Source organism: Myripristis murdjan, chromosome 4 (assembly GCF_902150065.1).
Source record: "Myripristis murdjan chromosome 4, fMyrMur1.1, whole genome shotgun sequence".
In the NCBI taxonomy this organism is placed as follows: domain Eukaryota; kingdom Metazoa; phylum Chordata; class Actinopteri; order Holocentriformes; family Holocentridae; genus Myripristis; species Myripristis murdjan.
In genome coordinates this window covers 949,339-977,320 of record NC_043983.1, presented here as the reverse complement: position 1 = coordinate 977,320, position 27,982 = coordinate 949,339, and the positions used below count along the sequence as shown (strand labels likewise).

At 41.0% G+C, this 27,982-nt stretch overlaps 1 protein-coding gene across 5 annotated transcripts in view; it reads right to left on the bottom strand.

The window, feature by feature from the left end:
* ephb3b (eph receptor B3b) overlaps positions 1-20,781 on the bottom strand; it is an 84,055-nt gene extending 63,274 nt beyond the window's left edge. For all 5 annotated transcript variants that reach the window (XM_030049425.1, XM_030049428.1, XM_030049426.1 and 2 more), the window contains exon 1: positions 20,024-20,781. In XM_030049425.1, the coding sequence (XP_029905285.1) occupies positions 20,024-20,087 (64 nt within the window). In that variant the 5' untranslated portion in view covers positions 20,088-20,781. The remainder of the gene's footprint in view (positions 1-20,023) is intronic.
* Positions 20,782-27,982: the final 7,201 nt, after the last annotated feature.

Sequence of the window (27,982 nt, the reverse complement as noted above, 5' to 3'; positions counted from 1 at the left end):
TTGGAGCCAGTTCGCACACTAGGTAGTATGAGTAAAATTAAGCCCAGTGTGTGAGGCAGATTAGATATGTGTGTCAGAAAACAAGAGGAGGAATGCCAAAATGAGAGGAAGGTGAGTTTGTAAGTTTTTCTTAATTTGCTAGTGAATTTGCTCATGTTTCAAAGGGTTAAATTGTTTTGAACACTGACAAATCATGGTAAGATTAAACGAGAACCAAGAAAATGTTTGAACGATCTGCACTGTAACACCTAGTGAATTCAATTGCGGTGAAATGAAACTGTCCTCATTTTGCTCCTCAAGGACCCCTGCAGGTCCCTGGACTGCACTTTGAAAACTACTGGTCTAAAGAATGATCCAAAAACTGCCCAACTCTACCTCTCTGATAAAGAATGGTGGGAATGCTGTTCTGCAGTGGCAGTCACAATTGCTTTTCCGCTGACCACACCCATGTCAGTGTTAAGTCAGGACTGACCATCAACACAAGTAACTTCTCTATACTTTGCCCCCCCCCCCCCCCGCCCCCCCCCACCCCCCACCCCACATCCTGATCTTTATTACACAGCCTGTGGCAAAGTCAGCTCATCAAAAATAACAATCCCGGTGTTTATGCCTTAGCTCACCCATTAGCACAAGTGCTCGGTTGGGTTCAGCTCTGTTGAGGCCCATGGCAATGAAATCTAAAGGGAATAAACAACAACAAGGTGCAAGTTTGTTTTTCTCCCAAATTAGAGAGACGTTGAATTCTGACATGCACCAAAATATCAGGTCTGGAATGGTTCCATCCATATGGCTCAGACCTACTTTGACAGAAATAAGTGAGGCAGACCTCCCGGTGATCTAAGTGAGCTAGGTGGGGTTGGTAATGCTCTGAACCGCAGGGTGTGGATCAGCACTGTCCTGATTAGTCATCAGCCCTGACCCTGAACCAGCCAAAATCTATTGCGTCCTCAAGGCTGCTGGCCAGTAAATCTGACTCAGGACCAGTGTTTATGGGATTCAAAGCCACAGCGGATGGGCTCTCTGACCCTGAGCAGTGACTTCATCACAGGCTTGGAGGGGAAAAAGGCTTTTGGACAGAGTGTTTGCAGGACTGCCTGGTAGTTGCGGTGCTTGCAGTAATTATGGGACCGGTGTTTCAGTGCTGACGTCATGCTGCTTGTGCAAGCCAAGATTCAAAAAGGTGTTATTGAGGTGTTATTGGAGGTTATTTGAATGTGTACCCAACAGTCAGAAATCACTGTGACGTGTTTATGGTTCTGAAAGGGTTAAGGAACTGATCTTTTGATGAATGTCTGCAAGCCACACAATACTTCAAATGCTCAACAGAAATTAAATAAAGTATTTGATATTCTTGGAGTAATCACATGGGAGTAGGCTAGGTCTCTCATCAAAAAAATTGTGTTGTATTTCATTTATCATGGAGGTGATATTTTTACACCACAGCAGGAATGAAATGGCTAATGGAGCTGTAATTAACATCACATCAAGCAACAGCCATAGGAAACAATACAATTAAGTCTTAATGTTATGCTATTGACATATTAGCAACGAGTTGTTTTAACTACATATAGCTTGCTGTTTGACAGATATTCACGAGCAAAAAGGAGAAAGCAGTGGTACTGTATGGTTACACACAAATGTTATTTACCGAAACAACACGTAAAATCCAATCTTTTGTTCCATGGATGTTATTCCAAACTGACTGTACAAGTCGGGTATTGAAGGGCTTGAAAAGCATGCATGCATTTGCGTATGTGTGACATGTGGAGGTGCAGGAGGACCCGAACACAGAGGGAGGCTGCACTGCAGAATTCAAATACTTCAATAACTTAAACTAGAAAACAAATAAAAGGAATACCAGGAGCACTAGAAATACACACATAAAAATGACAGTGACCAGACAAAGGATTGAAGTGAAGGCAGGACTTAAATACACAAGGAACTAATAAGGTAACAAGACACGCCTGGGGAAGGGGCTGGAACACAAGACAGGAGAACAGAGGATAGGCTGAGGGAAGCACTGGGAGGGATCAGGACAACCAGGGACAAACAGGCAAACTCAAGGCAGGTATGGGAAACTGGGCTGGGCAAACAAGACTGACACAGAGAGGGCACAGGAAACCAAGACACCAAAAACACAAGGAAAACACTGGGAAAAAAAACAAAACAGTTACACTTAGAGTAATTGTAAGTGTAATTGTAAGTGCAGGGAAAATCCCCAACGCGTCAGAACAGGATGACACTGGCTTTGTCATTTTAAAAGTTCATCAATACTCGTGGTCCAGTGTAACCTGTGAAGCCCCAGTGAGTGAGTTTGGGATGATATGGCAATAATAATTACTTTATTCACAGTGGCATACACCAAAACACGCTCTCAGTGTTTGGGTTTGGCTTTTGAAGCTTCATAAGATGGATTCTACGATCATCTTAGCCTTAAGCACCTTTCGGCGGGAAACAAGGGTCCCGCTGTCTTCCCATGCTTGTTGAAAAGAGGATGTAGAAATAAATCAGTTCCATATGCAAACCTCTGACTGCTCAGGGAAACTGTTAATATTTCACCAACACGATGCTCCCCGTTCTGTTCATTCAGACTCTATTCCATATCTCTATATCTCGATATCTAATGACTTTCGAGGCTCAACACATCCAGACGGCTAAATCCTCTGGTTAATGAACAGGTGAGGAATTACTCAGACAGACGGAGACAGAAATTGATTTTTTTAAGTGTTGCCTCATTATACTGCATGGGGCACTTTATCCAGTAACACCGAAACACAACACCAGGCAACATGGGGTGTGTAACATCAAGGTCATAAGGGTCTTATAATTTTGTGTGTGTGCATAGATAGTGTGAGGGGGAGGGTCAAGAGTATATAGATCGTCTGGAAGAAGAGCCATTAGTGACGGACTAATTAGGGTAGACCAAGTGGTCTCCGGCGCTGGTCGAAGCCAAGATTCATAAATAAGTAAGTGGTGCAGGGGCAGCTTGGTCGCTTAATTAACAAAGCATGAAAAAAGGGCACAAATCCCAAAAGGCCTAAACCCAATCTGGTGGTAAGGTTGGGCTATATTAGCAGCAATTCCATCTATCCCGATGGCATTGATTGATGGCAAGCTAAATTGAATCTCTAATCATCACCACCCTTTTAGTTCCTGCACCCTAAGGGATTTACAAAGGCCAAGAGTGGCACGGGTGGGGTAATGTTTTTGTATCCCTTTCTTGACACCAGTGGCATAAACACAACCCCCATCCCCACCTGGCTTTTCCCTGTTTGCTTGACCATCCCCATCTGGCTAGAGGGTTATCTGACCCCTCTGTGTGTTCTCTCTCTCTCACTTTCATGTCTCTGCAGATTGTTTTCACACTCTGAGCTGTTCAGCTGAGGTATTTAAAACCCCAACTCATGTGCCTTGCGCTTTAGACACCCTCTGCCACCTAAAGCGACATATTGAGTTACGGCCCATTGAGGGCCTCTTGTCTTTCCTTTCTTCTTCTTTTTTTTCTTTAACTCTTCCGTCTGCGGTAATCTTTTTTTTTTTTCTTTTTTTTTTTTTTTTTGGTCCAGGCTGACAGGCGAGGAACCTGTTCTGTGAGAAAGGCCGAGGGCGACAGCGATAGGTTGAAAGAAAAGTGCGTGTCAAACCTGTCATGTAAGTGTCAGCACTTGAACATGGCTCTTTTTTTCTTTTTCTGCATACAGAAACACTATTTGGCCTTGGTGAGATACAGGAAACAATATCATTCAGGGGAATGAGGGGAGATGACTCGCCCTCATGTTGTCACTTAACTGCAGACTTTCCTCTTTCCACACACAATAGGGGAAGTCATCTTGACAGTCAGGCCCTTATCAAGGAGTGGGCAATAACAAAGGGTCTTTGCGCAGTAAATAGCATCTGTCTCCCAGATGCTTACTGTCGCTGCCAGGATTTTGATATCAGAAAGGCGGTAGATAAGGCAAAGGGAAAATAATACTGCAATTAGGACCTACTGTAACCCTGATAAGGTGCAGTCACAGGAGAGGGGGCTGAAGAGGAGCAGAGGGCAGAACGATGGACAAAAGGAAAAGGATGAAAGAACAAAGGAAGAGAATGACAGTTAAAGAGAGGGGCGGAGAGATCATAGACCAGGAGGAAGGCTGGGAAAGGCACAGGACCAGGGAGAGTGGCAGGGAGGTGAAGACAGGGGAGGGTAAACAGAGCAAAGAAAAGAGAGGCTTTGTCTATGGAGGATTTTGTTTAAAGCCCACCTGTTTCGGTGGGGAGCCTTGAACCTTTGGGTTCTTCCTCTTTGGCACGCCGCTGCGCCAGGCTGTCTGGCTGGCACAATGCAGGCAGGAATCTTACAGTTTCTGCTGCCTTCTGATTACTTTCTGCTAAATCCCCACAGCAGGTACACAGCCTCCGACCTCATCCAATCAAATGACAATAAAAATTATTGGTCCATATAATTCAGTGACCTTCTGGACCCAGGGTAAACTGTGTGGTTATATAAACAGATGCTAAGTGTTTAAAGGTGATGCTGTGATTTATTGCTGTTGATAACCAAATTCAAGGAGCCCTTGAACTGAGCCATCAGGCCCACTGGGAAGATCAGACACAATGCCTAACACCTCACCTTACTCGATACAGGGCCCCCACAACCAATCAGATTGTTTCAGTTAACGCTTTGATGTATATTTAAAGGTCAGATCAGTGATGCTGGATGTCAGATTTCTTGTGGTTAAATGCTTGTGAGAGGCGTCTGAGCACAGCCAAACTAAGCAAATTCACTTGGTTTCTTTAAAAGCATAAAAAAAAATGTGATATGACAGTTATATGACAGTGACCAAAAAAATTAGCAGAACAAATTGCAAAAAAAAAAAAAAATTAAAAGACAATGACTTCAAAGAAATTAGTAAAAAAAATTACAGGAAAATGGTCAGAAATTAGCAAAGGAAGGAATTTATTAGAAGATGGAATTTAGTAAAAAATTAGCCAAAAAGAAAAAAAAAACAACATATATGTACACGCACACACACACACACACACACACACACACACATATATATATATATATACATATAGAATTAAAGTAAACTTAGTTTGGAGTATGAAATTAAATCTTTCAGCTTGTTCATCTTTTGGACCTACATCAATCTAATCATGGTAAAACACAAGCGACCCAAAATGACTTTTTTTTTGTTTGCCTTGGCTCACTTTAAGTCTGCGGATGGCACTGCTCAGACATGTGGCACCTATCAGCTAACGTGACCGTGATGCTTTGCTATTGTGATGCTTCCAGTATGAGCTTTTGTGTTTACTTCTCTGCTATTCTGGCCTTTGTTCAACTCTAATAATTTCTTTCCATCTGCCGTTAACTTGCCCATTCTGACACTATTGAAGATCACATCTTGAAATTGTCACACAATGCTGCCATTGATTGGTGCTGGCTCGCTTGTCAGATTCATTAAAAAACCTCTAGCAGATTCCTTCCAGACTGCATCAGAGCCTAGACCTTTCATCTGGAAGACGTATGTGTGTGTGTGTGTGTGTGCAAGAAACAGAGATTGAGGGCAAAAGGGAGCAAAGCAGAGGGAGAAGAATAAAAAGTGAGTGCAAAAGAGAGCGGGAACGACAGAGAGAGAGAGAGAGGAGTGCTGAGCGAAGGCTGCAGATCTCCCTTCCCAGGCACATCCTGCTGTAGCTGGGATGAAGGTGGTGTCAGAACTGAAGACATGCAGGATAGGTTGGTGGCAAGCATCCAAGTCAGAAGATTACAATCTCTCTGCTCAGATGATTCTCACTGTCCCAGAATGCCAGTGCTGTTCTGCTCCTCACCTCTCTACCCCCCCAACCCCCCACCCACCCACCCTCCTTCCTCCTCATCCTCCTCATTTCACTTCTTGCAACCCCTCTCGAGCCACTCAGTCTGCTTTGTTGCTTCTCTCAACGCCTTTTGAAATGACTTCGCTGGTCAATAAATGGAAGCAAGTGGCCATGGAAAATGACAGCCTCACATACACTCACACACACACAAACACATACACACACAGAGGTCCAACTTGGACAGGCTATAAAGGACCATGTCAGGGATTTGGCATATTTGGAGTAAAAAAAAAAAAAAATCAGCTACCACAAAATTAGTGAAAAATTGCAGGAAAACTGTATTTCTAATTATATAATTCACAGAAGATTCATGTTTAAAAAACATTAAAAACACAAATAATTAATGATTTGGAAAACATTAAAAAAGTAACAAAAAAAAAAAAAGAAAATTACACACCTGCAAATACATAATAACTAAATAAATAAGCAAGCAAATACATGAAATGAAAAGAGCCAAAGTGAATTTGTGAATTTTGCTCAGATGGTGAAATTAAATCTTTTAAAATGCTTCTGGGTTTGAAAGAGTGAAACAATGGTGAATTCTGATTGTACCTTGTGAAATCTTTAGTGCCCCCACATGATTTTCAGAATAGTTTGTTGCCATGTAAAATGTGAGCAAACTGTAGTAAATGGGCCAAATGTTCCAAAACACTGGTGTGGTCCTTTAAGAAGTGATAACCCCTCTGACTTTGGCTCAGTGGGGGAGGCCGGGGCATGGCAGGAGTTGGACCCCGCCACACACACATCCCTTGCCTGGCCAAGGCTGGAGGCTCAAACGCCGAGGTAGAGGGGGGTTCGTTAATGCCTGGAAAGGGGATGAGCTTCCACCTGCCTGAAATCCGCCACCCGCTATCTTCCTATGCTGGAAGCCAGAGCACTGACACCGGCGCGGGCTCGTAAAGGTAAAAGGAAGGTCAGACACCATGTTTAAACCTCGGGAGAAGAAGCCTCGCCTTCTTGATCTCTTCTCTCTTTTAATCCTCTCACTCTCGTATAACCACTTCTACACGTGTGCCATCAAAATGCCATATTTATAGGGGTCCAAAAAGGAGAAGAAACTGGCAGTCTCTGAGCTGTGGCCTGGCTGATCGATGGGCTCTGACAGCAATGCAATGAGTGGAAGCAGCTGATTGACTCATTAGCAGGAGTGGATGGCGATCTGGACACTGCTGAGGAGGGGGAGGAGGGCTACAGTATGGCCGTGTGTGTGTGGATGTGTCTGTGAGTTGGAGAGAGGGTGGATGAATTTTGGAGAGGTGTGTGTGTGTGTGTGTATGTGTGAAAATTAGCAAAAATGTAGTAAAAAAAATATTTATAATTATTTCATAAGATATTTAAAAATAAATTACACAAAAATTTTGTTCACAGGGTTAAATAAAATCTGTCAAAATGCCCATCGCTCCTGGGGTTGAAAAGGTTAAGCATGTGAAAGCGTTGTGTGTTGTGTAAGTGCCTGTGTGTTGGTGTGTGTTGAGGGGTCAGAGGGGGTTCCCACAGGGTGTGAGAGGGTAAAGGGAAGCCGTTTGTGGCGTGACTTGGCACAGAGGGAAGGGGTCAACCTGTTTTGTCCGGATGATTTTTCAGAGTAGCAATTAGTCTCTCCCAGCACCCGCCGTGCTCAAATCCCTCAGCTAAAACCACTGCTGGAAAAACACACTCAAATATGAAACATGCACACTGTCCTTACCGTTAATTAATTTATGGGTAAGTTTTGCTTGAGATAAACAGCGTGTGCAGTGTGACAAACTTGTATAAGTAGCTAAGATGAGATAGTGTGAGGAAATAAAGTCCTGGGTAATAGGGATCCAGTGAATTAATAAACTCAACTAGTTGCAGTTGATTGCATCTTACTCCCCAAAGCAAGAGAGGCTGCTGGAGAATTTGCAACAGTGGAACAACTGCTGGCTGGATTGACTGAGAATGATGCTAAACCCCCAGGGCCCCCTCCTCCCTCCTCCCTCCCTGTCTGGTGAGAACACACCTTGCAAAAAAAAAAGGAAAAAAAAGCTGCCGCACACAAAAATGGGTACAAGAGCACAAGTGCACACACACCATCTCTCTCTCTTTCTCTCTCTCTCTCTCTCACTTAAAGGACCATACCAGTGATTTGTAGCCTAATATCTACAAAATGCACATAATTCATTCGCAAAATGGTTTGTTGCAATGTAAAATACAGGTAAACTGTAGTAGATACTCCGAACATTCAAAATCACTGTGGTCCTTTAATCTCCAAGCCTTTCTTTCTCACACTCACTCACAAATACCACTTCACAGCTCCTTTTGTACCAAATGGCTAAGTGTCGGGACCATCTCAGCAATAAAAGACTCACACATGCACACACACCCACAAACACCCACACCTACACATTTGTTGAATTGCCCCCATGAAATATCAGCCATAACAGACAACTTGTCTTTTTTTATGCTGTTGTCATTGTCCTCTAAATGTTACGCTCACTTAAACATTAAAGTCAGTGTGCCATTGAGACTCCAGCTAAGGTTAAATAAATGCTCCCCCACAGCTGGCAGTGCTGCCATGACGCCACAGCATGAAACCGTGGAGATTATGGAAATAGTCTGACAAAAAGGTCACGTGTGATTGGTGCTGCTGCCACTGAAATGTGTTGGTTGGTGGATTTGTTGGTTGCTGTTTAAAGGACCACAGCAGTGATTTAAAAAAAAAAAGAAAATAATAATAATAATAATAATAATAATAATAATAATAATAATAATAATATCTATCTATCTATATCTATCTATCTATATCTATATAGATATATATATCTATATAGATATAGATAGATAGATATAGATATGTATAGATAGATAGATAGATATAGATAGATAGAGATATATACTTAAAGTTTCTGCCAATCATTTCCCAGAGAAAGCAAATGTATTTTAGAAGTCATTATCATTTTTCCTCCCTTTTCTCAACCCACTGGTTTCCATTCGCTCCAGTACAAAATGAAAATGAACTTTCAGGGACTTAACTCTCCTCAAACCGGTATTCCATCACTGTCCTGCTGAGAAATAGTCCCTGGGAAAATGTTTGCTTTATACAGCAATTATTAGTCTCATTGTTTATGAACGACTTATTAGTACCCTCATGTGATTTGTAAAATTGTTTGTTGTGATGTAAAATGTGGATAAATTGTAGCAAAGGGCCAAACGTTCAAAATCACTGATATGGTCTATGTAAACTGGGTAGACTGCTGCTGATGGGGCGAGTGGTGCTGCTTTTCTCTTTGAAGACAAAAAGACAAGACAAGGAAATGGTTAGCAGAAGAGGGAAGCTTCCTCTTGCCTGCAGGCCTTTTGAAGTGCAGATGAAGTGCAGGTGGAGAGTGTTTTTGGCGCCAAGGATGAAAGTGGAATGAGCTGAGGTGTTATATAGTGGCCTGTTGTAACACACACACACACACACACACACACACACTCAGAGACCCTGACCCACACAAACAATCTCAACAAACTTGTTCTCACACACATGCTGTGGCTAATTACAGCGGACATTCACACCCACCACCACACCAGCCGTGACTCCAGCTTTTTTTTCCCCCTTGAAGCCATCTGTATCATCACACCTTGGCTTGGCGATGACGGCTGTTTGAAAATTGGCAAAAGGTGTTTTCCTAGCCCTTCAAAGCATACTGGGTGCCTGCAGCTAAACCCTGTGCCTCCAGAGTCCCATCATCAACCAGTATGCTATGGCTGAGCTCAACACAGAAGTTCCCCTCTCCCCCAATTTCCCTCTTTTCTTCTTGTATTTAACAAGACCCGTGAAAGCCAAAACCAGGTGATGTGGCCCCTTTTCCCCCTCTAGGCAGCGCAGTATCCACTCTCTAGACAGATGTAACTAGCAAATTTTTTAAAGACAAATATCAAAGATCTCTTTCTGCTCCATCGGCAAAATTTGTTACAAGGGCCTGTAGCTTGTAAAAAAAAAAAAAAAAAAAAAAACTAGTGAGGAGGGAGTGGAGGTGGACCAATCCACCATGTGGAGAACTCTACAGGACCGACTCCCCTTAACTCCACCCTGAAAACCTCCTCCACTCTTTTGCCTTCATGCCCCTCCCCCCGTTTGCATTCGCCAACTGCCTCCCTTACTTGCGGCGTAATGGCCATGGCATGCCCATAAAGGCTCTGATTCATCTCTCATGAGCACCCCAAGTCCTGCGCTTGAACAGTCCACTGGCAGAGCCAAAAGTAACTAATTACATATACTCACGTTACTGTAATTAAGCAGCTGTTTTGTGTGTACTTACATTTTGACTATTTTCTAAAGACACATCCCTCTGTGTTGGAGGAATGTACAGCCACTACAGCCACTGCCAACCTCTATCACCGCCACTACTGGTGCTCTCTGTGGTTATGCTGTTGTGTTTCTGGTGTCAAATTGGCTGACAACAGGTGACTCATGACAATTCTGCGCCCCCTCATGGCATGGAGTCATATAAACAGAACTACGGTTTTCATGGAGTACAGGATGTGTGGTGCTCCAGGACATGTTCACCAGGCTTTTCTTTTGTCTTTTCATCTTACATCTTTTGAAGTGTACAGCCATATCTAGTCCCAGTTAACACCGGGCCAACCGTCTTTTCACCCTTGCAATTTAGAACGTGGGACATCTCCACTCTCTGCCCAGGGGCTAACTAAATCCTTCTCAAGAGCGGGTTATTCTAGGGATATATTCTCGGGATAAATCAGGGTTCGAGTCTGTAGTGCACGTCAAGGTTAGAATCAAGGTTAGAACAGCAGCAACACAATATTTCCGAAAACCAAAAAAAAATGTTTGATGTCCAATCAAAACCAAAGCAACAGTCTGTTGTCCGGTCAAAACTGGGCTGCAGGCCTAACACTGAGCTAACAGTTGACTCTAGAGGGTCCTCAGGTCAGTCAATCCTCTGACATTTTTTCACAGTGCACCTTTAACAGAATCTTTGTATCCTCTTTAAAACAGTGAGGCACAGATCACACCTGACAAAGCTACTCTTTTGAAAAAATACCTTTTACTCAGAGCACATTTTGAATTAACTACTTTGTACATAAGTAGATTTTTGCTGTAGTACTTCTACTTATTCATATATATATATATATATATATATATATATATATATAAAGTATATGATCAGGAAAAAAGTAAACTATCAACAAGGTAACAATACTTCTATGAAACAAAAAAGTGGTTTCAGGTAAATCTGGACAAAACTCCAGGCTCTCTTGCATGGGGAAAAGCGGCATGTCGTAGGTTAAGTTAAAAATCCCTTGGTTTAATTGTGGTCTTTTTTTTTTTCTTACTTTATGTACTATATAATGCCCCTTTTTCTCATACACTTGCACCAGTTCTTCAAGACCACCTTAATGTTGTTTGGAATGTAAAAATGTGATCCTCTGAGCATACTGTATGTTCCTGTTCTTCCTAACAACCTGCAGCTTCAAACATTCTTTCTGCCACTGTCCATTGGCTACAGTGCCTGAATGATGAAAAGAAGTCAAAGCTTCTGACCAATCCTGTGTTTGTGTGATTGTTTATGCGTGTCACCGAGCCACGGAAAACTGCTCACTCTTTCCCTCTAAATTACACACATCCTCTTTTGGTGTATTTTCATTTGCTGCTGGAATAGGATAACCCCTGGGGCTTGATTGTGTTAAGACAGCTATTGTTGAGAAAGAACAAGACTAGCCTTGAGCTGCACCCCCCCCCCCCCCCCCCCCCCCCCCCCCCCCCCCCCTCCCCCACCAACAAAACCATCCAAATAGGCCACCCCCATGACCCCTAGATAAGGGTCACAGGGCGTGGGGTGAGAGTGGGTGGAAAGCACAGCAGGTCACTTATAATCCGGACATTTTGACACATGGTAATTTCAGCTACACTTTAAGGACGTCCGGTGTGGACAGAGCCTCTAAAACGCCAAATTTGATGGCCATTAATATCATGTCAAACATTTCACCAGTTTTTGAAAGCCATTAATACAGTTCAGCAAAGTCTAAAGAGCTGGGGCTCGGTGGATCGTTGTCTGACTAAATGGAACAATAGGGGGACATACTCATCTGTCTACACATATACACAGTTTGCCAATACAGTAATCTTTTCCATCTTGCAAAGAAAAAATTCTGGTGACGCTGAATCCTTGCCTGCCCTTTTTTAATGTTTTGAGTTTTTGGGGGGGCAAATAGTTCAAAACTCAAACAAGTTCAATTCCAAAAATGGAACAATGCTTTTTAATGGGTGCTGCATGCTAAAGAACCAGGCACAACTGTCTCTTCAAAAATACAAACTTATTTTTGGGGTGTCAAGATTTGGGCATCTCAAACACCCAGAGACACACAGAGGTATTTCTTTGGACCTTGAACAAAATGCAGCCATATTATAAAAGTGTATGATTAGAGTTTGATTTAACAGATGCGTATTAATGTGTCTGTAAAGCACACCAGGAAAGGGTTTGCCGGAGTGTCAGTGACAATAAATCCCAAGATCGCAAAAATGAGAGCAGTGCCTTCTTTGCTTCTGGATTTTCCAGGTGTATAAAAGTGGCTGAAACAATGGCAGAAATATCAGTGCTGCATGGCATTGGCATTCAAAAACCTATGTTGGTCAAAAACAAACAAAAAAAAAAAAAAACTTGCTTTGATTCATGATTGGATCTTGAGAAATGATGATTTGCCCCTCAACTAGGGCAAAGACAAAAGCATCTTTTGCCCCACCACACACACACACACACTCTCTCTCTCTCTCAGAAAGCAGCCGTTTTTGGGCAGTCCGTGGGCCTAGACACATCTATCCTCCCCTGTTCACTCTCAACAGTGGGTGTCAAAGACGTGCTATCCCATAAGGCCTCTCTGCCGGATGCCAGGATGGCCTGTGCATGCACTCACTCACACACTCACACACACTACATACAACACACATTCACACATCCAGAGTTTTTCAGGAGTCTCTTAAGTCCGCTGAGAAAAAATAAACAGTCAGGGTGTCATGCAGTTCTAAAATAAACTGATCTCCATTAGAGCAAACAACCACAGATAAGATAACATGGTTTATTCTAAAGAAAAGCATTCACTGATGAATAAGTAAGTGTCACCTATTTGTGTAAATGGCTTAATCATACATTTTTATTACTCAGACATCTTGAAATAGTCACATTATTGTACACGTGTAAAGCTAACCAATAATTACCCTACATGTCAAGGGTAAACCCAAATGTTCTTTCACACTGGGAAAAAAAAATCCATTTTAATGTCATTTAGTCTCATCTTTGGTGTTCAAATCTTGTTTTTCTTCAAACCATGTTAAAAAAAATCTGCTGGTGGGATGAGATAATCCCACTTGTTTCTAATGCAGTTTCACTTGTATTGGGAGTTTTTTTTTTTTTTTTTTTTTTTCCAGAAACAGGTAGAAATATAAATATGCTGAAACAAGGCAGAATAAGGCCAATCAGCTCACTCAGTTCAAGAAAATGACACTTGATTCAAGGAAACTCAGAAAATAAGTTGATTGGTGTTGGAAGGAAGTGGGATTATCTCATCCCACTGACAGACTTTTTTTTTTCTTTGTTTGAAGAGAAACAAGAATTGACAAGGAAAGATGGACAGATTTGGGAGGAAAAGGGAAGTGAAACAAACTGAAAACTTTACCTAGGGGTAAAACACTGTGCAGAGTTTTTTTTTTTTTTCTTTTTTTGACAAAAAAAAACAGATTTGAACACTGTGGATGAGACTGAATGACTTGTTAAGATGGAGATTTCTGCAGCGGATGCACTACTACTCTTATGTTATGCTTTTATCCATGCCCTTACTTCTCCTGCATTGTAATTTCACATGTTCCGCTTCCTTTCTGTCCTTGTTTTCTACGCCCACCTGTTCTGCAAAGCACTTCAGTTCAAACTAGTGTTGTGTTTTAAAGACTTGATTTGACTAGACTTCATCCCTGGCGCCATCTTCTCACAGCTCGTCCCGCCTTGTCCTCAGCAAAAACTCCATTTTGTAAAGCACTTTGGTGCAAACTGGGCTTGTGTTTTGAAGCGCTTGGAGATATATAAAGTTGACTTGACTACACCCCTGTTTTCACCCCGTTTTTCCCTCTGTTTCCACATGCAGGTCATCCTGCCTCTTCCTGGTGAGTGAAAGCCACAGCGGGCCCCCACACGGCTGCTGCTCGCTTGCGTATGAAATTCCAGCTCGGTGAATCTTTTTCCGCGGTGCCATTTGAGCCGTGAACTGTCAGCCGGTGCACATGAGCGCTCCTGCGGGCCCGTAGCATCTGTAAAGTCTGTCAACTCCGCTGGTCTCTGGGCCTCTGATCAACCCCCCACCACCACAACCATCACCTCCAACAGCACTGCCACCCATCCCATCCAACTCTCAACAACTCCTCATTCAATGACCCTCTCCTCCAGAGCTCCTTACACCAATCTGAACCTAGGAAACTGTACATCTGTTCAACATGGCCGCCGCCTAACACATGACCCCAGCGAGCGGCTGGATGAGTATCGAGGCCGACGAGGCGGGACTGTGACGCTGCTGTTTTCACTGGGTTCATTTCCCTGTTGTTTTAATGAAGTTTATGTCTACGTCAGTCTGCTTTGTTATGACAGGCTCTTACTTTGAAACAACTTTCAATTCTAATGGAGAAGAAATGGGGAACAGGAATGCAATAACTAATTCTATGTTTTTGTGTTAAACATGATGGTCAGCAAAAAAGAAAAATTACTGGACTTAAATTATATGTAAATTGTTCTATAACATAAATACATCAAACATTACTGGCAATACAATTTTATTATTATTATTAGTAGTAGTATTAATAATAATAATAATAATAATAATAATAGTGTTGTAATAATATGCAACAAAATGTACTGATGTAATAACACATAACATTTTAAGCTAAAAAAAAAAAAAAAGTAACATTTTCAAAAATGCTGTTGTTGTTGTTATTACTGTTATTACTATTACTACTATGACTACTAGTAGTAGTTTTTACCCATATAATTGCAACTAACAGTTACAAAAGTGATCTGCACTATTTAATTTTATCATCATAATAAATACATATGCATCACATGTAAAACAAAATTTCAGACTTTAGAATGAATCTCTTTCTGTTGGATGGGAAATAGCTGTAGGACTGAAAACGGCAGGCTAAAATCAAGCAAAATAAACTGAAGAGGGTGATATATATATGTACGTATATATGTATATACACTCGCGCGCGCGCACACAGACACACGTGTGTGTGTGTGTGTGTGTGTGTGTGTGTTTAGTTTTTTTGTGCAACCTGCATCCACGGCTCTTGCACAAGCAGCAAGCTCCTCCAACCACTTGACTCACTGACTGTTAATCGCTTTCGGGAAATAGCGAGGCATCAAGCAGCACCGATTCAGCTGATCAATCAAGATTATATCGACTGACCCTCTCTACGGTGTGTATCTGTGTGCGCGCACGCGCGCGCGAGTGTGGACGGGGGAGGTTAATTAATAAGTCAAACTATTCAACGAATGTGCTGCAACTGTATTTCTATGTCGCAAATTTTTCTGTTATGTAAAACATGTCAGCTAATATCTTGTTTTCTCTTTTCTGCATACCATTGTTCATGCATGTAACTTAAGTAACATAGATAGATAGATAGATAGATAGATATATAGACAGATAGATAGATAGATTTCCTCATCTCTTTCACTAACCTCCACTTATCTATTAACAGAATCGCAACAATAGCTGTGCTTTTCTATTGCCAAATTCACTTCCACGCCTCTTACTAATTGTTTTGTGGGCTGTTTCCACTCAGCGCCTCAGCCTGTAGCCACTAACAGTTTCTTTTGTCCCCTCAATTGCGATCTTTAAAAGACGTCTCTTTTCTATTTGCCTTTGAATAACATGTAAAATGGCTCCCCTTAAGGAAAGGTTAACATGTGAGCTGTGGCCGCTCAGGCCACACACACTGAGATACGCCACACACTTCAGTGAAAGCTTCTGGAAGCTTTCGGCATGATTTGTGCCGGACAAAATGGCCTCGCTCCCCTCAAGTATCAGCTGGACTTGGGCAAAGTATGGCAACATCTGATTGTGAAGTTTTTCATAATTACAGAGGAGAGCAAAGATCAGCCAGCAGCCATCTTATACTGTTGGGAAAATCACATAAAGAGGCTGCAATGTTTCTTTACAGCGCCTCATTATACATTCAGTTGTAGAAAGTAAACTAGTATACTTCATAATAAGAGGGAGCTGATCAAACTGATGAAACTACTTATACCATATCAGTGATATCTTTTACGGCTCTGCTATATCTATCTATCTATCTATCTATCTATCTATCTATATATATATATATATATATATATAGATAGATAGATATAGATATATATGTGTGTGTGTGTGTGTGTGTGTGTGTGTGTGTGTGTGTGTGTGTTCTCAATTACACATCAATATAGGACAGAGCCCTAACAGATATAACTGATATGCTAGAACTTTCATCAGTTCAGCTGTTACTTAGTTACTAATGACAATAACAATGATAGTAATATTGCCAACTATCATGCATTGTTCCATGTGTTGTTCCATTGTTCCATGACTAACTATCTATCTATCTATCTATCTATCTATCTATCTATCTGTCTGTCTATCCATTTTCTTCTAATAATAACAGTGAGAGGCCTTAAGAGCAGGGGGGATATCTGCCAACTGCAAACCGGCCCAGGAAAGCTCCTGTGGAGGTGTGATCTCACTCCTATAAAACATAAACATGTGCGCTTCAAAAGCTCCAGGTTGTGCGTAATCACTCCACGCAGCACACAGCCATAAATAGAAAAAATAACGCTCAGAGAGAGGAGGGAACCCTGGAGGTGTGACTGCAAAAGACCATTTGTCTAGTCATCTTTTTTGAGAGAAAAAAAAACAAGAAGCATTTCCAAATGAAAGTTGGATGACTTTTGATTGTTTCGCCAAAGAGTGCAAGCAAATCCCAAAATCTGATGGTTCCTGCAGATTTCTTCACTTTTTTAAATATTTTTTTTTAACTTAAAAAAAAAAAGAAAAAGAAAAAGAAAAAGAAAGAAAGAAAAAAAATCTTGGGCTAATTACGGCCAGAAAGCGGAATACACCAAAATAGGCTTTTTTTCATCCAAGTGTCATAATACATATGCAGTGATGTATGAGGACAACAAACGAAGATCACAGCATGTCCGTGCTTGTTTGTGCTTGATAGTGTTGTTGTGGTGAGGTGCGCTTCCTCCCTCCGTCACAACTGTGATTTATCCTGAAAAAGTGACCGAAGCGCCTTCAGAGGACTGTCATCGACGCAATTTGTCTCTTCTGCCCAATAAAGCAAAGAATCCTTCACACAGAGACGCCACTAATTACTCTAATTTCCCCAACAGTACATAAGCCGACTCTTTCATTTGGTGAGAAAACATAAAAAAAGAGGTTCACTCTGAGGTCCTGTTTAATGGCCTTCAGCCATCACAGGCCTGCAATGACCAGGGGATTTTCTTCGGCACAAACACTTTTGAATATAGCCTGACTTGTAAAATATAGAATAATAAAAATAACAAATACTAGTAATAATTATAACAGTATGCAATTATTTTACATGCACAGGCACAAAAAACAGGATTGGTAAATCGCAGCAACTAACAACGCACGAGACTCCCCTGGGAGTCTAGGCCGCATACATATAATCAAATGGTTAAATAGGCTATGAATACAATCAACTCAAACCAATTGTGGCAATATAAAATCTAATAATAATAATGATAATAATGATAATATTAATAAATAACTTAAAATATAAATAAATGAATGAATTGTACTTGGGGATTAAAATAAATAAATAAATAAATAAATGCATTTGAAGTTGTTGGACTTGACTATAACGTAGTCAGGTCCGACTACAGGTTTAGGGTAGCTGTGGGATAAAGTGAAGACAAACGCATTCATTCATTACGGGTCGCAGGAATGGGTGACCCCGCGACCCGGGCAGGACGCAGAGCTGGGCCGGGTAAAGTTGCCCCGGCGGGCCGCTCTCACCGGAGAGGCCGTCACAGAAGTCCCAGCAGCGGCCATAAATCACCTGGCCGCATTAAAAGCTTAGGTAAACCCCAGTCAGGTCAACGGCCCAAAATTTATGGCATCACTTGTATAGGGAATAGATTGTTCTAACGAAATGCATCAAGTTCGTGCCTGTGCGCAGTAGGCGCTGCTGTTGTCTCAGAACGCCGAGGGCCTTCCTCCCTCTCTCCGTTTGTCTCCCCCTGTCTCTCTCTAGGCCCTAACTTCTACACAGCACTCATCCTTTCAAGCCATGTGTTTAAGTCGGTGGCTGCCATACCGCGGCTCGGGGACCTTCAGGGTGGTCATTTAGCAGGGTTTGTAGCAAAACAATGAACTTGTTTCACTTGGCTATTATTGAAATTCACTGTTCCAGTTGAAAGCTCTGATTTTACTCTATTAAAAAAAGATCACAAGAATCAAAATGTTTGGGATATGATGCTTGAGGACTCCTATATTCTAAGTTGGGGTGGATGAAAGCTGGATGGCTACGCTCCACCACATTAAAAACTACACGCCATGTTATCAAGATGCACTGATGAGACAGCAAACCTTATCACACAAACTGTACATTTCACCCTCAGAAACAGCCTATTTGTTTTAACGCTGTTTCTGTTAAAGGCAGCAAATGCGGAACAGTATACACAATATAACTGCAACTCGGCCAGATATGAGTAGGCTAATAAAGTAATAGTTTTTCAGCGCTGAGTCTCTTAGGGATGTTTTGTCCCGTCAAAGCACTTAAACAAGTGACTGGGTTCAGAGGTAGAGCTGAATCACAGGCTAGACATTATACAGCCTACTCTTATTTTTGTGGCAAGTGTTTACGCCATACATCCATCTTAACGAGCCATTTACTTTAATACTGGATGATATTATTATTATTTCCCAGGACAATATATATATATATATATATATATATATATATATATATATATATATATACTTCCTCTCTGCATTGTTGCAGCACCCAATTTGTAGAGAAGATCCTTAAACAAAGTGTAAGTGTCGCATAAGAAACAATTTTAGCCGCACACACAAGCATAGCTTTTTTCTTACTTGTTTAAAGAAAAAGGGAGGTGTTAAGCCTGAGTGTGAGCCTACACGGCTTATTTAGACGGACATGTGGTGGACAGGTCGTGAAACAAGACTGGAAGGCTCAGGGAGAGACGCATTCACTGAGCCAGTGGCCCACTGTCCTACTTTCCTAGTGGCAACACAAGCCAAGCCCTCTCCTCGCATCGACTCCACCATTCAACGGCGTGGAGTACAAGCTTGAAGGCCCTTTCACTCTCCTTCCAAAAGTCCAGTCTCATTTTCCCCAAATAGGACAGAGCGGCACATTAAATATGTAGGTAAGGAATAAGACACAATAACCGTCCCTTGGAAATAAAGACACATTTACTATCGATTTTACGCATGGAGAACATCTCCCAGTTGACAAAGGCAGTTTTTGCTGTGGCTGTTATTAGAGGCATTTTGCCTCCAATAAGAAAACATACTAAATCAATCAATACGACGTAATGCTCATTTCGGATACAGCGACTAGGATAAATAACTATACTTAGGATAAATAACTGCGGTTTATTTTATTTTTGCACTACTTAAGTTGATAGTTCGCTTGTCTAACAGGCCATGCACTTCTGCGGCCCTAAAATGCACGCAGTTGACCTTAAGGAAAGTGTCGGGGCTCACAGTCGCGGCTCCCCGGCGAGATCCAGTGTGGAGTTAATTTCCTTTAGGTAAGAAAGAATACAGAAATAGGTGGCGTTAAAAAAAAAGAAAGAATCCACAACCACCACTGATATGGATTAGCCTACGTTGACTCGCATAACAATTGTGTATTGAGAGCTACACACCGGGCCAGGGGCGCTTCGCTGCGCAAAGCCAGTAATGCCATTAAGCGAGCCTTAAAAAGCCAGATGGGTCATTTGAAAATGAAATGACAATTAGATTGCTGAGGTGAAAGGGAAAATGAACGGGGACATGTTGGTGCTGCTGGACCGGTGGCAAAACTGAGGGGGGGTGGGGGGTTGAATCAGCCCGCAACGCAACATAACCTCTTATTAAGAAAAAAAAAAATGTGTATAACAACAGATATATTTCTTACCTTCAACGGCGGACACCACAGGCAGCAAGAGGCTGCATAAAAGCAGAAAGTAATCCATTGTCATAAAGCGGTCAAGTCGGACATGTAAATAGACCCACGAGAGAGAGAGCGCGAGAGAGGGGGGAATACAATCCTGGGTGATCCGACGCTCCAAGCACCCAGTAGTTGTCCCAGTCCCAGTCCTAGTCCCAGTCCAAGTCCCAGCCGCGTCAAGCCACCAGGACCGGAGTTATTTCCATCCACCAAAATGCGTAAAAAGGCGAATATCTGCAGGGGATTAGCACCCTTAGTTGAAGATGTCTAAGTGTAGCAGTCCTTCTCGTTTCAGTGATTCCCAATGTGCCTTATTAAGCCAGAGAAGAGGCATCGGGTAGAAGAAGTCTCCCAGCCCTTGAAGCTCGCATCGGGCGAATCGACTGAAAACAAGTTGTCCCGTCCACAGCCAGCATCTAGGGGGGATATTTCCAGCGAGATTTTCGTCGACGGTCAATGAGAAGAGAAATATAGTTAAAAGTCCCCTCTGGTTGGGTGGAGAGATTCAGGGAGCGCTCGCTGTGCTTAGAGCAGAGGCAGTGGAAGCCGCACTTGTGACAGAAGCATGGTATAGTCCTGGCCAGGCATGGACATGCAAGCTCACATGCGTCCACGATCGACTGTTATTCCCTTTCAGAACCGCCGAGGTTTAGATACATTTATATTGTAAGTCCCTGAGCGAAATGTGTCGGCTTTGCTGCGGTGGAAGCGTCTGCTCAGGTCGGCGTGTGCAATGGAATGATGACGACTAGAAGAATAAGGAGAGAGAGAGAGAGAGAGAGAGAGAGAGAGAGAGCAGGGGGCATCAGGAGGAGGGGTTACGGTTGAACCAGCTTCACTGCAAAAATGCCTACTTTACCCAGCCCTGCGCTCTCATATTCGTTATATTAAAACCACACTTTTTTCAAAAATAATAATAATAAAAATCTACTTCTACCAGACGAGATAATCCCTTGCGCGATTTTTAAATTCCCGGAATGCTTGAACGAGGGACCAAACTTGAAACAAAGCAGTGAAACAGTGCATTCCAGTAATACATGAAAACACATGATTCAACGGGTTGCGTTGCCTTGGAAATATGTTTTCTAGTTTATTTTTATTGTAAACTACAATAGAATGCATGGCTTTTGGTAAAATGGATATTTTTTGAAGCAGGTCGGTCTGCCTTTCCTTTCCTGGGACTCCCAGTTCATTTACAGGCGTGGACACACAGCGCCCCCCTGCGGGTCGCTTCTGTTCCATTGAAAAGAGGGGAGGACAAAGTTTCTGCTGAGTTTTTGGGTTGATAAAAAACGATTTTTAAGATATATGACTTTAAAACACTAAAACAATCCTTAATGGTTCTGCTTCCATATTAAATGATCTCGAATCTGTAAAAGGAAAAAGCGCTGCGCTCTTTTGGGGAGTTTCTGTGAAATCATCACAAGCGGTGCGTTTATCATCTGGATTTCGTTTCCATGTGGAAAATTAAGGGCTGCAGTTTGAGACCGTAGAGAGATTGTCCAATCATTTTAGGAAACTCCTAATTTCCCCCACCGTATGTGTGCCGTTTTCAGACTCCGTAAAAGTACGGCGCACTTCGAATTCCGCTGGCATTGTCAGAGGATAAAACAAATCGAAAAGGGAGAAAGTTTCAGAGAAGCGACGACTGTACCTGAGCGAATAATTATATACTGCTTTAATTACATTTATAATACGGAGCCATAGAACTGCTGGACAAAAGCAACAGGCCGTGTTTTCTCTTCCTCTTCTCTCCGGACTATATACGTGGAACTGTTTTTTTCCTCTTCCTCGGAGAAGTGGAAGAAAGGGGCATCTGTCACGGCCAGGCTTTGCAACCTTTCTCTTCAAACTCCCTCATTTTGTTGTATCAGTGAGTTCAAAATAGCAAGCTTAGGACTGCGTTATGCTCTCTCCCCGCACGGCAACTATTTATCCACTGTTTTACAAAATATAGACTATATCTTTTGGGGAAAAAAATCTTAAATCACCGTATATTTACTAGAAATTACTATTATTATTATTACTTTACCTAAACGTACAAAAGAATGTTTTGAATGAATTGAAATGGCCATTTTCTCACTCATGCAAACTTCAAACTAAAATAGTGAATTTGACCCTGTTTGGAAGTCTTTACGGGAAAAAGCTGACCTGTTGAAAAATAAATAGGTTGTGGTCGAAGAAGACAATTATGGTGTGTAGCCTAATACCTGAGTATTTTTTTTTTTTTCTTCATCTGTCTTAATTTAGTAATAGCCAAATGATGTTTTTGTCGTAAATAGCCTGTATAATTGAGTCGGATAAGACAGGCGCCGTTCTAGATGAGAGGCTGAACTTGGCAGCCAGCATGACTGATAGGCCGCTGGTTTTCAAAAGTGGGGTCCTGGGACCCTTGAGGGGAGTCCAGGGGTTCCTCCGCAAAACGAGGAATAATTTACTTTCACTGTAACTTAACGCACGAGAAGTTGTTAATGACATTAACGAGTATAGCAGTGATCATATTTAACATTATGTTTTAGTCGCTTTCAACCTATCTGTCAGCATGCGGTCTAAACAATTTAACAGGAAAGACAAAGCAAAATATTATTCCATATAAGGGTCCCAACAGCAAAATAACCTAAGATGGGGGTCCATGGCTTGAGGGAATTAAATTTAAGGGTCTGGAGCATAAAACAAAGTTTGAACCCCCTGTACCAGGCTACCGAAATACAGACTTCATTATCAGTTATGATGAATGTTGATGTGATCTCTGTTGTACTTGGGGATAAAAGGTAAGAGACGATAGGATCGGCGCTCTGCAAACACATTTGTTAAAATAAAATTATGAAAGGCTGGGGGATTTGAGGGTTTTCCAGCCCCTTATGGCCATCCTCTAACTTCAATTAATGCAAATTATAACACTGTAATGTTAATAAATAAATTAAAAAATTGGTGTGTTCTGCAGGTATAACGATTTTAGGCCTGGGAAACTTTGTAGTTTTCTGCCAAAGGAGCAGACCCCAGACAAAAAGGTGCGTTTGGTTGTGATTTCCTGGAGGTGCAAGCGGGCGGATATAGGTGTTACACATCTGAACACTTCCTCTGTCGGTGTCTGTGTTGTCCCTGCAAACGGGAATCATTTTATTACCACAGAGCTGACTTCCTATGCACTTCCTTTTCAGGGACATTAGCCTACAGTTTTCAGTGAAAAACGTTGCTGATTGTGCCACTTGCATCATTTAAATATCAATTTAAACCTGCATTACATAAATCTATTTCCCACCTTCCATGATTCGTTTTTTTGTCAGAGGTACTTGAACTTTTCTCAGTTTAGATAAGAAAAGACCAACTGGAAATATTTCCACTCTTTCATTTTTACTGAGCCAAAGGAGGACATATTCACTGAGTATCAGCAGCAGTGCATTCAGAGCATTGACCCGCCTCCGTTTTCAAAGTAAACAAGGATGCAAACCTTAATTTTACAGGTGTATTGATCAAATAATACTATGAAGTAACACCTTGCGTGGCTTGAAAGTAAACAGTTCTTCACTGTAAAAATAAATAAACAAATAAACAAATAAATAAATAAAACTAAAGCAGTAACTTTATTGATTTTTATATTCCATGTTGAAATGTTCAGACACTTTAGAACTACCCTCAGCCTTATGTCTTACTCAGGTTACATGTATAGTAGTAGGTTTTTGGGCAAAAACACCAGGCTGAAATCAGGAGAAAAAGCTGGGGGGAAAATAAATAAATAAAAAAAAAGTTGGCCTCCTGGTTTCAATGGGCAGCTATTCTAAGTGTCTGCAGCCCAGTGGTGCAGGCATACTAATATTCCATCAGAGATGCCAAAAGACAAGACAGACATGTACTGTCTTCACTTTTTGCTTCCTAGTGTTAGAAAAATTGTAATTCACACAGAAAAATGAAGGTGCCAGCTGAAACTGAAAATAGTCCCTAAAAGTGATGGCATAGGAGAACCTTTTCTAGTTTCACAAAGAACCTTTCAGACCATAGCTGTTTAAAGGTCCATTTCTTTAAATGGTTCAAAGGGGCTTCAGAGAGCCATAGGAAAACAGTTCTTTGACAGGGGAGAAGCTACATGGCAGCAACAGGGACGCTGAAAGTCAGTCAGAGATGGGGGTGCTGAGAGAAAGTTTTTAATTTTTAATTTTTAATTTTTATTGCCATTGCAGAAAAAGCAGGGGGTGCTGCAGCACCCTCAGCACCCCCACTTCCTGCACCGGTGGCAACAGTTAATTCTCATTTCTTAAAGGAAAAATAAAGGTTTCAGTTGGAACCAAAAAGTTCTTTATAGTGGTGCTATAGGAAAGCCATTTCTAATTATGGAAAGAACTTTTCAGATGATGATTCTCAAAGAATTTTCAAAGGTGCTTGAGTGAAAAAACTTCTTTGAGAAAAGAGAAATTGTTTTAAAAAATAACTTTAAAATAAAAAGAAAAGTTCTCAAGGGAACTTTTTCAGTAGTAGTAGTTCAGAAGTAGTAGTTCATGGCTGAGCAATTTGATTCAATGAAGAACCCTTTTTTAAAATATTTATTTATTTATTTATTTATTTTTCAGAAGGGGAACCATCCACTAAATAAAAGGGTTCTTTGGTAGATGATGGCTCTTCACTGGATCACCACAGTCTTAAAAAAAAAAAAAAAAAAAAAAAAAAAAAAAACATGGCACATGCATTGGCACATGGTTTAGTTTTTATAATGACTGTAAAAACAATACAGTGGAGATTTTAGCAATGATTGTAATGTGAATAAGATTTGCAAACAGACCAAAATCAAGTACCACTAAAAGGAAGAGAATTATGATGGAAAAAAATCAACTCAAAAGGTAATTCTGAATTATTTTTTTAGAGTTGTTAGAATGCTTTGTCCCTTTAAGTGTTATTGCTCTTTTGTGGTAACATAGCTGCCATATGGAATGGCCATCTCTAAACATCCTGGAAAATATCAAATCCACAATCAAGAAAAAAAAAAAACACTTTAAACACATCATATTTCACATTTCTCATTCTCACAATGAAGGATCACAATCAACTTTTTTTTTTTTCCAAAAAAGGACATATACTGTATAAGTGACCTTTAATGATGGAAGATACTAAATAAATAACTCATTTTAACACTTCCCTATTTTTTCTTGTCATCACATTTTTAGTGTTGATTAATTAAAGAGCATATGAGTTTGGTGTTTGATGTGCTAAGAAGAAACAGTTTATTTATTCTCAAAGGAGTAGAAGAATTGACGTTTTGACAAGTACATCCAAAGAAAACATTTATCTGTTTATTTAACTGATATTTTACGGTGTCCTGTACGCAGGACACCGTAAATTAACCTGTACCATCCAAGAATTAGGCTCCACATAGTCAAAATCTGTCCGATGCACATATGAATTTCCCCCTGCCTCACAGCAACAAAGGGGAGACCATTTTATAAGTGCTGTGACTCGGGTAAGAGGGTCTGTGGCAGCTTTAAAGGAGGCTGCCTCACTTGTTGCCAAAACCACACCGGGGTCCAGCTCTCCTGCCTGTTCAACATTAAAGCACTACCAGAAGTTGGGCTCATGACTACCGGCCTCTGTTGCTTATATACACTTCTGACTGCTCTTTAAAGGAAATGAGGGAGAAAGACTCTAGAACAACTTTGTTGACAGAGAGAGAGAGAGAAAAAACCTAACATTTTAACATAAAGGTCCAGGCTTTTGTTTTGAGCCTCATACCTGTCACACTTTTAAAGGCTTCAGTACACTGTCAGTAAGACACTCTCTTGTATGTGTTTGCTGAATTTAACAAACATGTAGATGTAGCTGGAGTTATTGCTGGATCCTTACTGCTAGCCACAATAATATCAGAGTTCTAGGCAAGATCCACCCACATGGTTCAGTGTCAGAATCAGAATCAGAAATACTTTAGGAATCCCTAAGGGGAAATTGGGCCAGTTGCAGCTGTTCAATTCTCAAGAGAAGAATTAAGTTATAAGAAATAGAAAGAAATATAAATTATAAAAATATGTGCCTGATAAAATTGAAAAAAAGTATATGCATGATGTATGAAATCTGTATCAAAAGTATGTGTATTATGTGCATTGAGTCTCAATATGTGTATTAATCCTAAGGTCAAGGTTAAGGTTAGAGTTATGGTCCCTGGACACGCCCACTTGGTCAAGGTTAGGTTGGATGAAGCTTGATGTAGCAAATGGGCATCAGGCCAACAAATTTTATGACCAATCACAGCACTTGTGAGTAGGGCTGAGCAACATGGCCAAAAATGTTACCGCGATAAAATGTATCACTACAGTCGATATCAGTAAATATTTCAATATACATCAAATAAAATTACTTTTTGCTTCTGTGTGAAAAATCTGAACAATCCAGAATGCTAATTATTAGTATTATGTCACTCTCTTTTAGTCACCAAAACTTGTTCTCTATTCTTGCTATACATGATATGTATTTCATATTGACTGATATTTTATTGAACATTTTTTATATGTATATTGTGGAAAAATAGATTATTGTTACAGCTGGGTTTTTTTTTTTTTTAGCCCAGTCCGACATGTGGGTGTATCTTACACAGAATGCTGGTGGGATCCATAATAATGCTTTACAGACATGTTGTTGAAATGTAATTCATGGCTTATTGATAGTCTACTGAATTCTTGTTGATATTTAACTTATATATAAATTGGCATGTTTTTGAATATTTATAGGGTACTAGCCAGAAAGGGTTTTCCGAAAGTGTGTCACTCCATAAACATGGGCAAGGCATAAAGCAGCCTGCACCGGGATGGGGGACCCTTCCTTATGAATGGAAAGTCCCTATTGATGAATCATACATTACAGCTATGGTTGGGTTTTTACAAAATTTTTATAGACCTGTTTATTTTCCTGGCCCTTGGGTTTACGGTACCTGTTGTTGTTTGGGCCCACTTTAGCAATGGAGAATTTTTCTATGAATGGCAGCAGTAAAACCGTATACGATCGCTTTCTCCAAAGGGTCTGTTTTCTGTAAAGGATCACTATTACCTATGAGCCCCCCCCTCCCTGCAGTCTCACATACATATTGGCTTAAAGAAGGGGTGTGCTGAGTGCTCTTAGGAGCGTCTCAGCAGCACCTGGCATGCATTAGAAACTCAATAAGTAAAGTGGCAGACATTTTATTGCCATATGGAAATTTCTCAAGCTCATGCCGACTGAGCAAGACCTGTGCAGACCCTTGCTAACCTCATCAGTCCTCTCTCCCACTGATCTCATGCCATGATATCACTGTCACTTTCTCTCTAACACACACACAGACTTAAATACACGTCAAGATCTTTATGGACACACTGTGGACTTCCCTTACCCCTCTTTCCTTCCTTCCTTCCTTCCTTCCTCACAAAATGCATGCTAAGACAGACAAACACACTCACCCACCCACACTAGCACACAGAAACCCCTAGCAGACAAGTGTTATAAGTTGGTCTCAAGAGTGTAGTAGTGTCCATTTACTCGAAAAATATTTTCTTTATACTCAAGAGCCTAAACAATTTGTCTCTTGATTCTACAGAAAAATAAAGTTTCTGAAATTAAAAAAAAAAAAAAACACATTTAAAAAGGGTTATACACTGAACCAATTGATTCTACCAAAACTATTTTCAACAAGGTTTAGAGATAAACCATTTCAGCACCACATCCAAGAACATTTCTAATGGGTCTTTGAAGAACCTTTGGGAATTCTTTGAAGAACCATCGAAAGAAATTGTTCTTGAAATAAATTGTTCTTTAAAAGAACGGTGATGGTTCTTTGTGGAATCAGAAATAGTTCTCCTGAAAATTTCATTTCTGAGGCATACTTCTTCCATACTGCATGTAAATTAAGGAATTATCCATACCATCTGTAATGATTTATTCTTCTGAGGTTTTGCAGATAGAAGAATTCCTCCACAT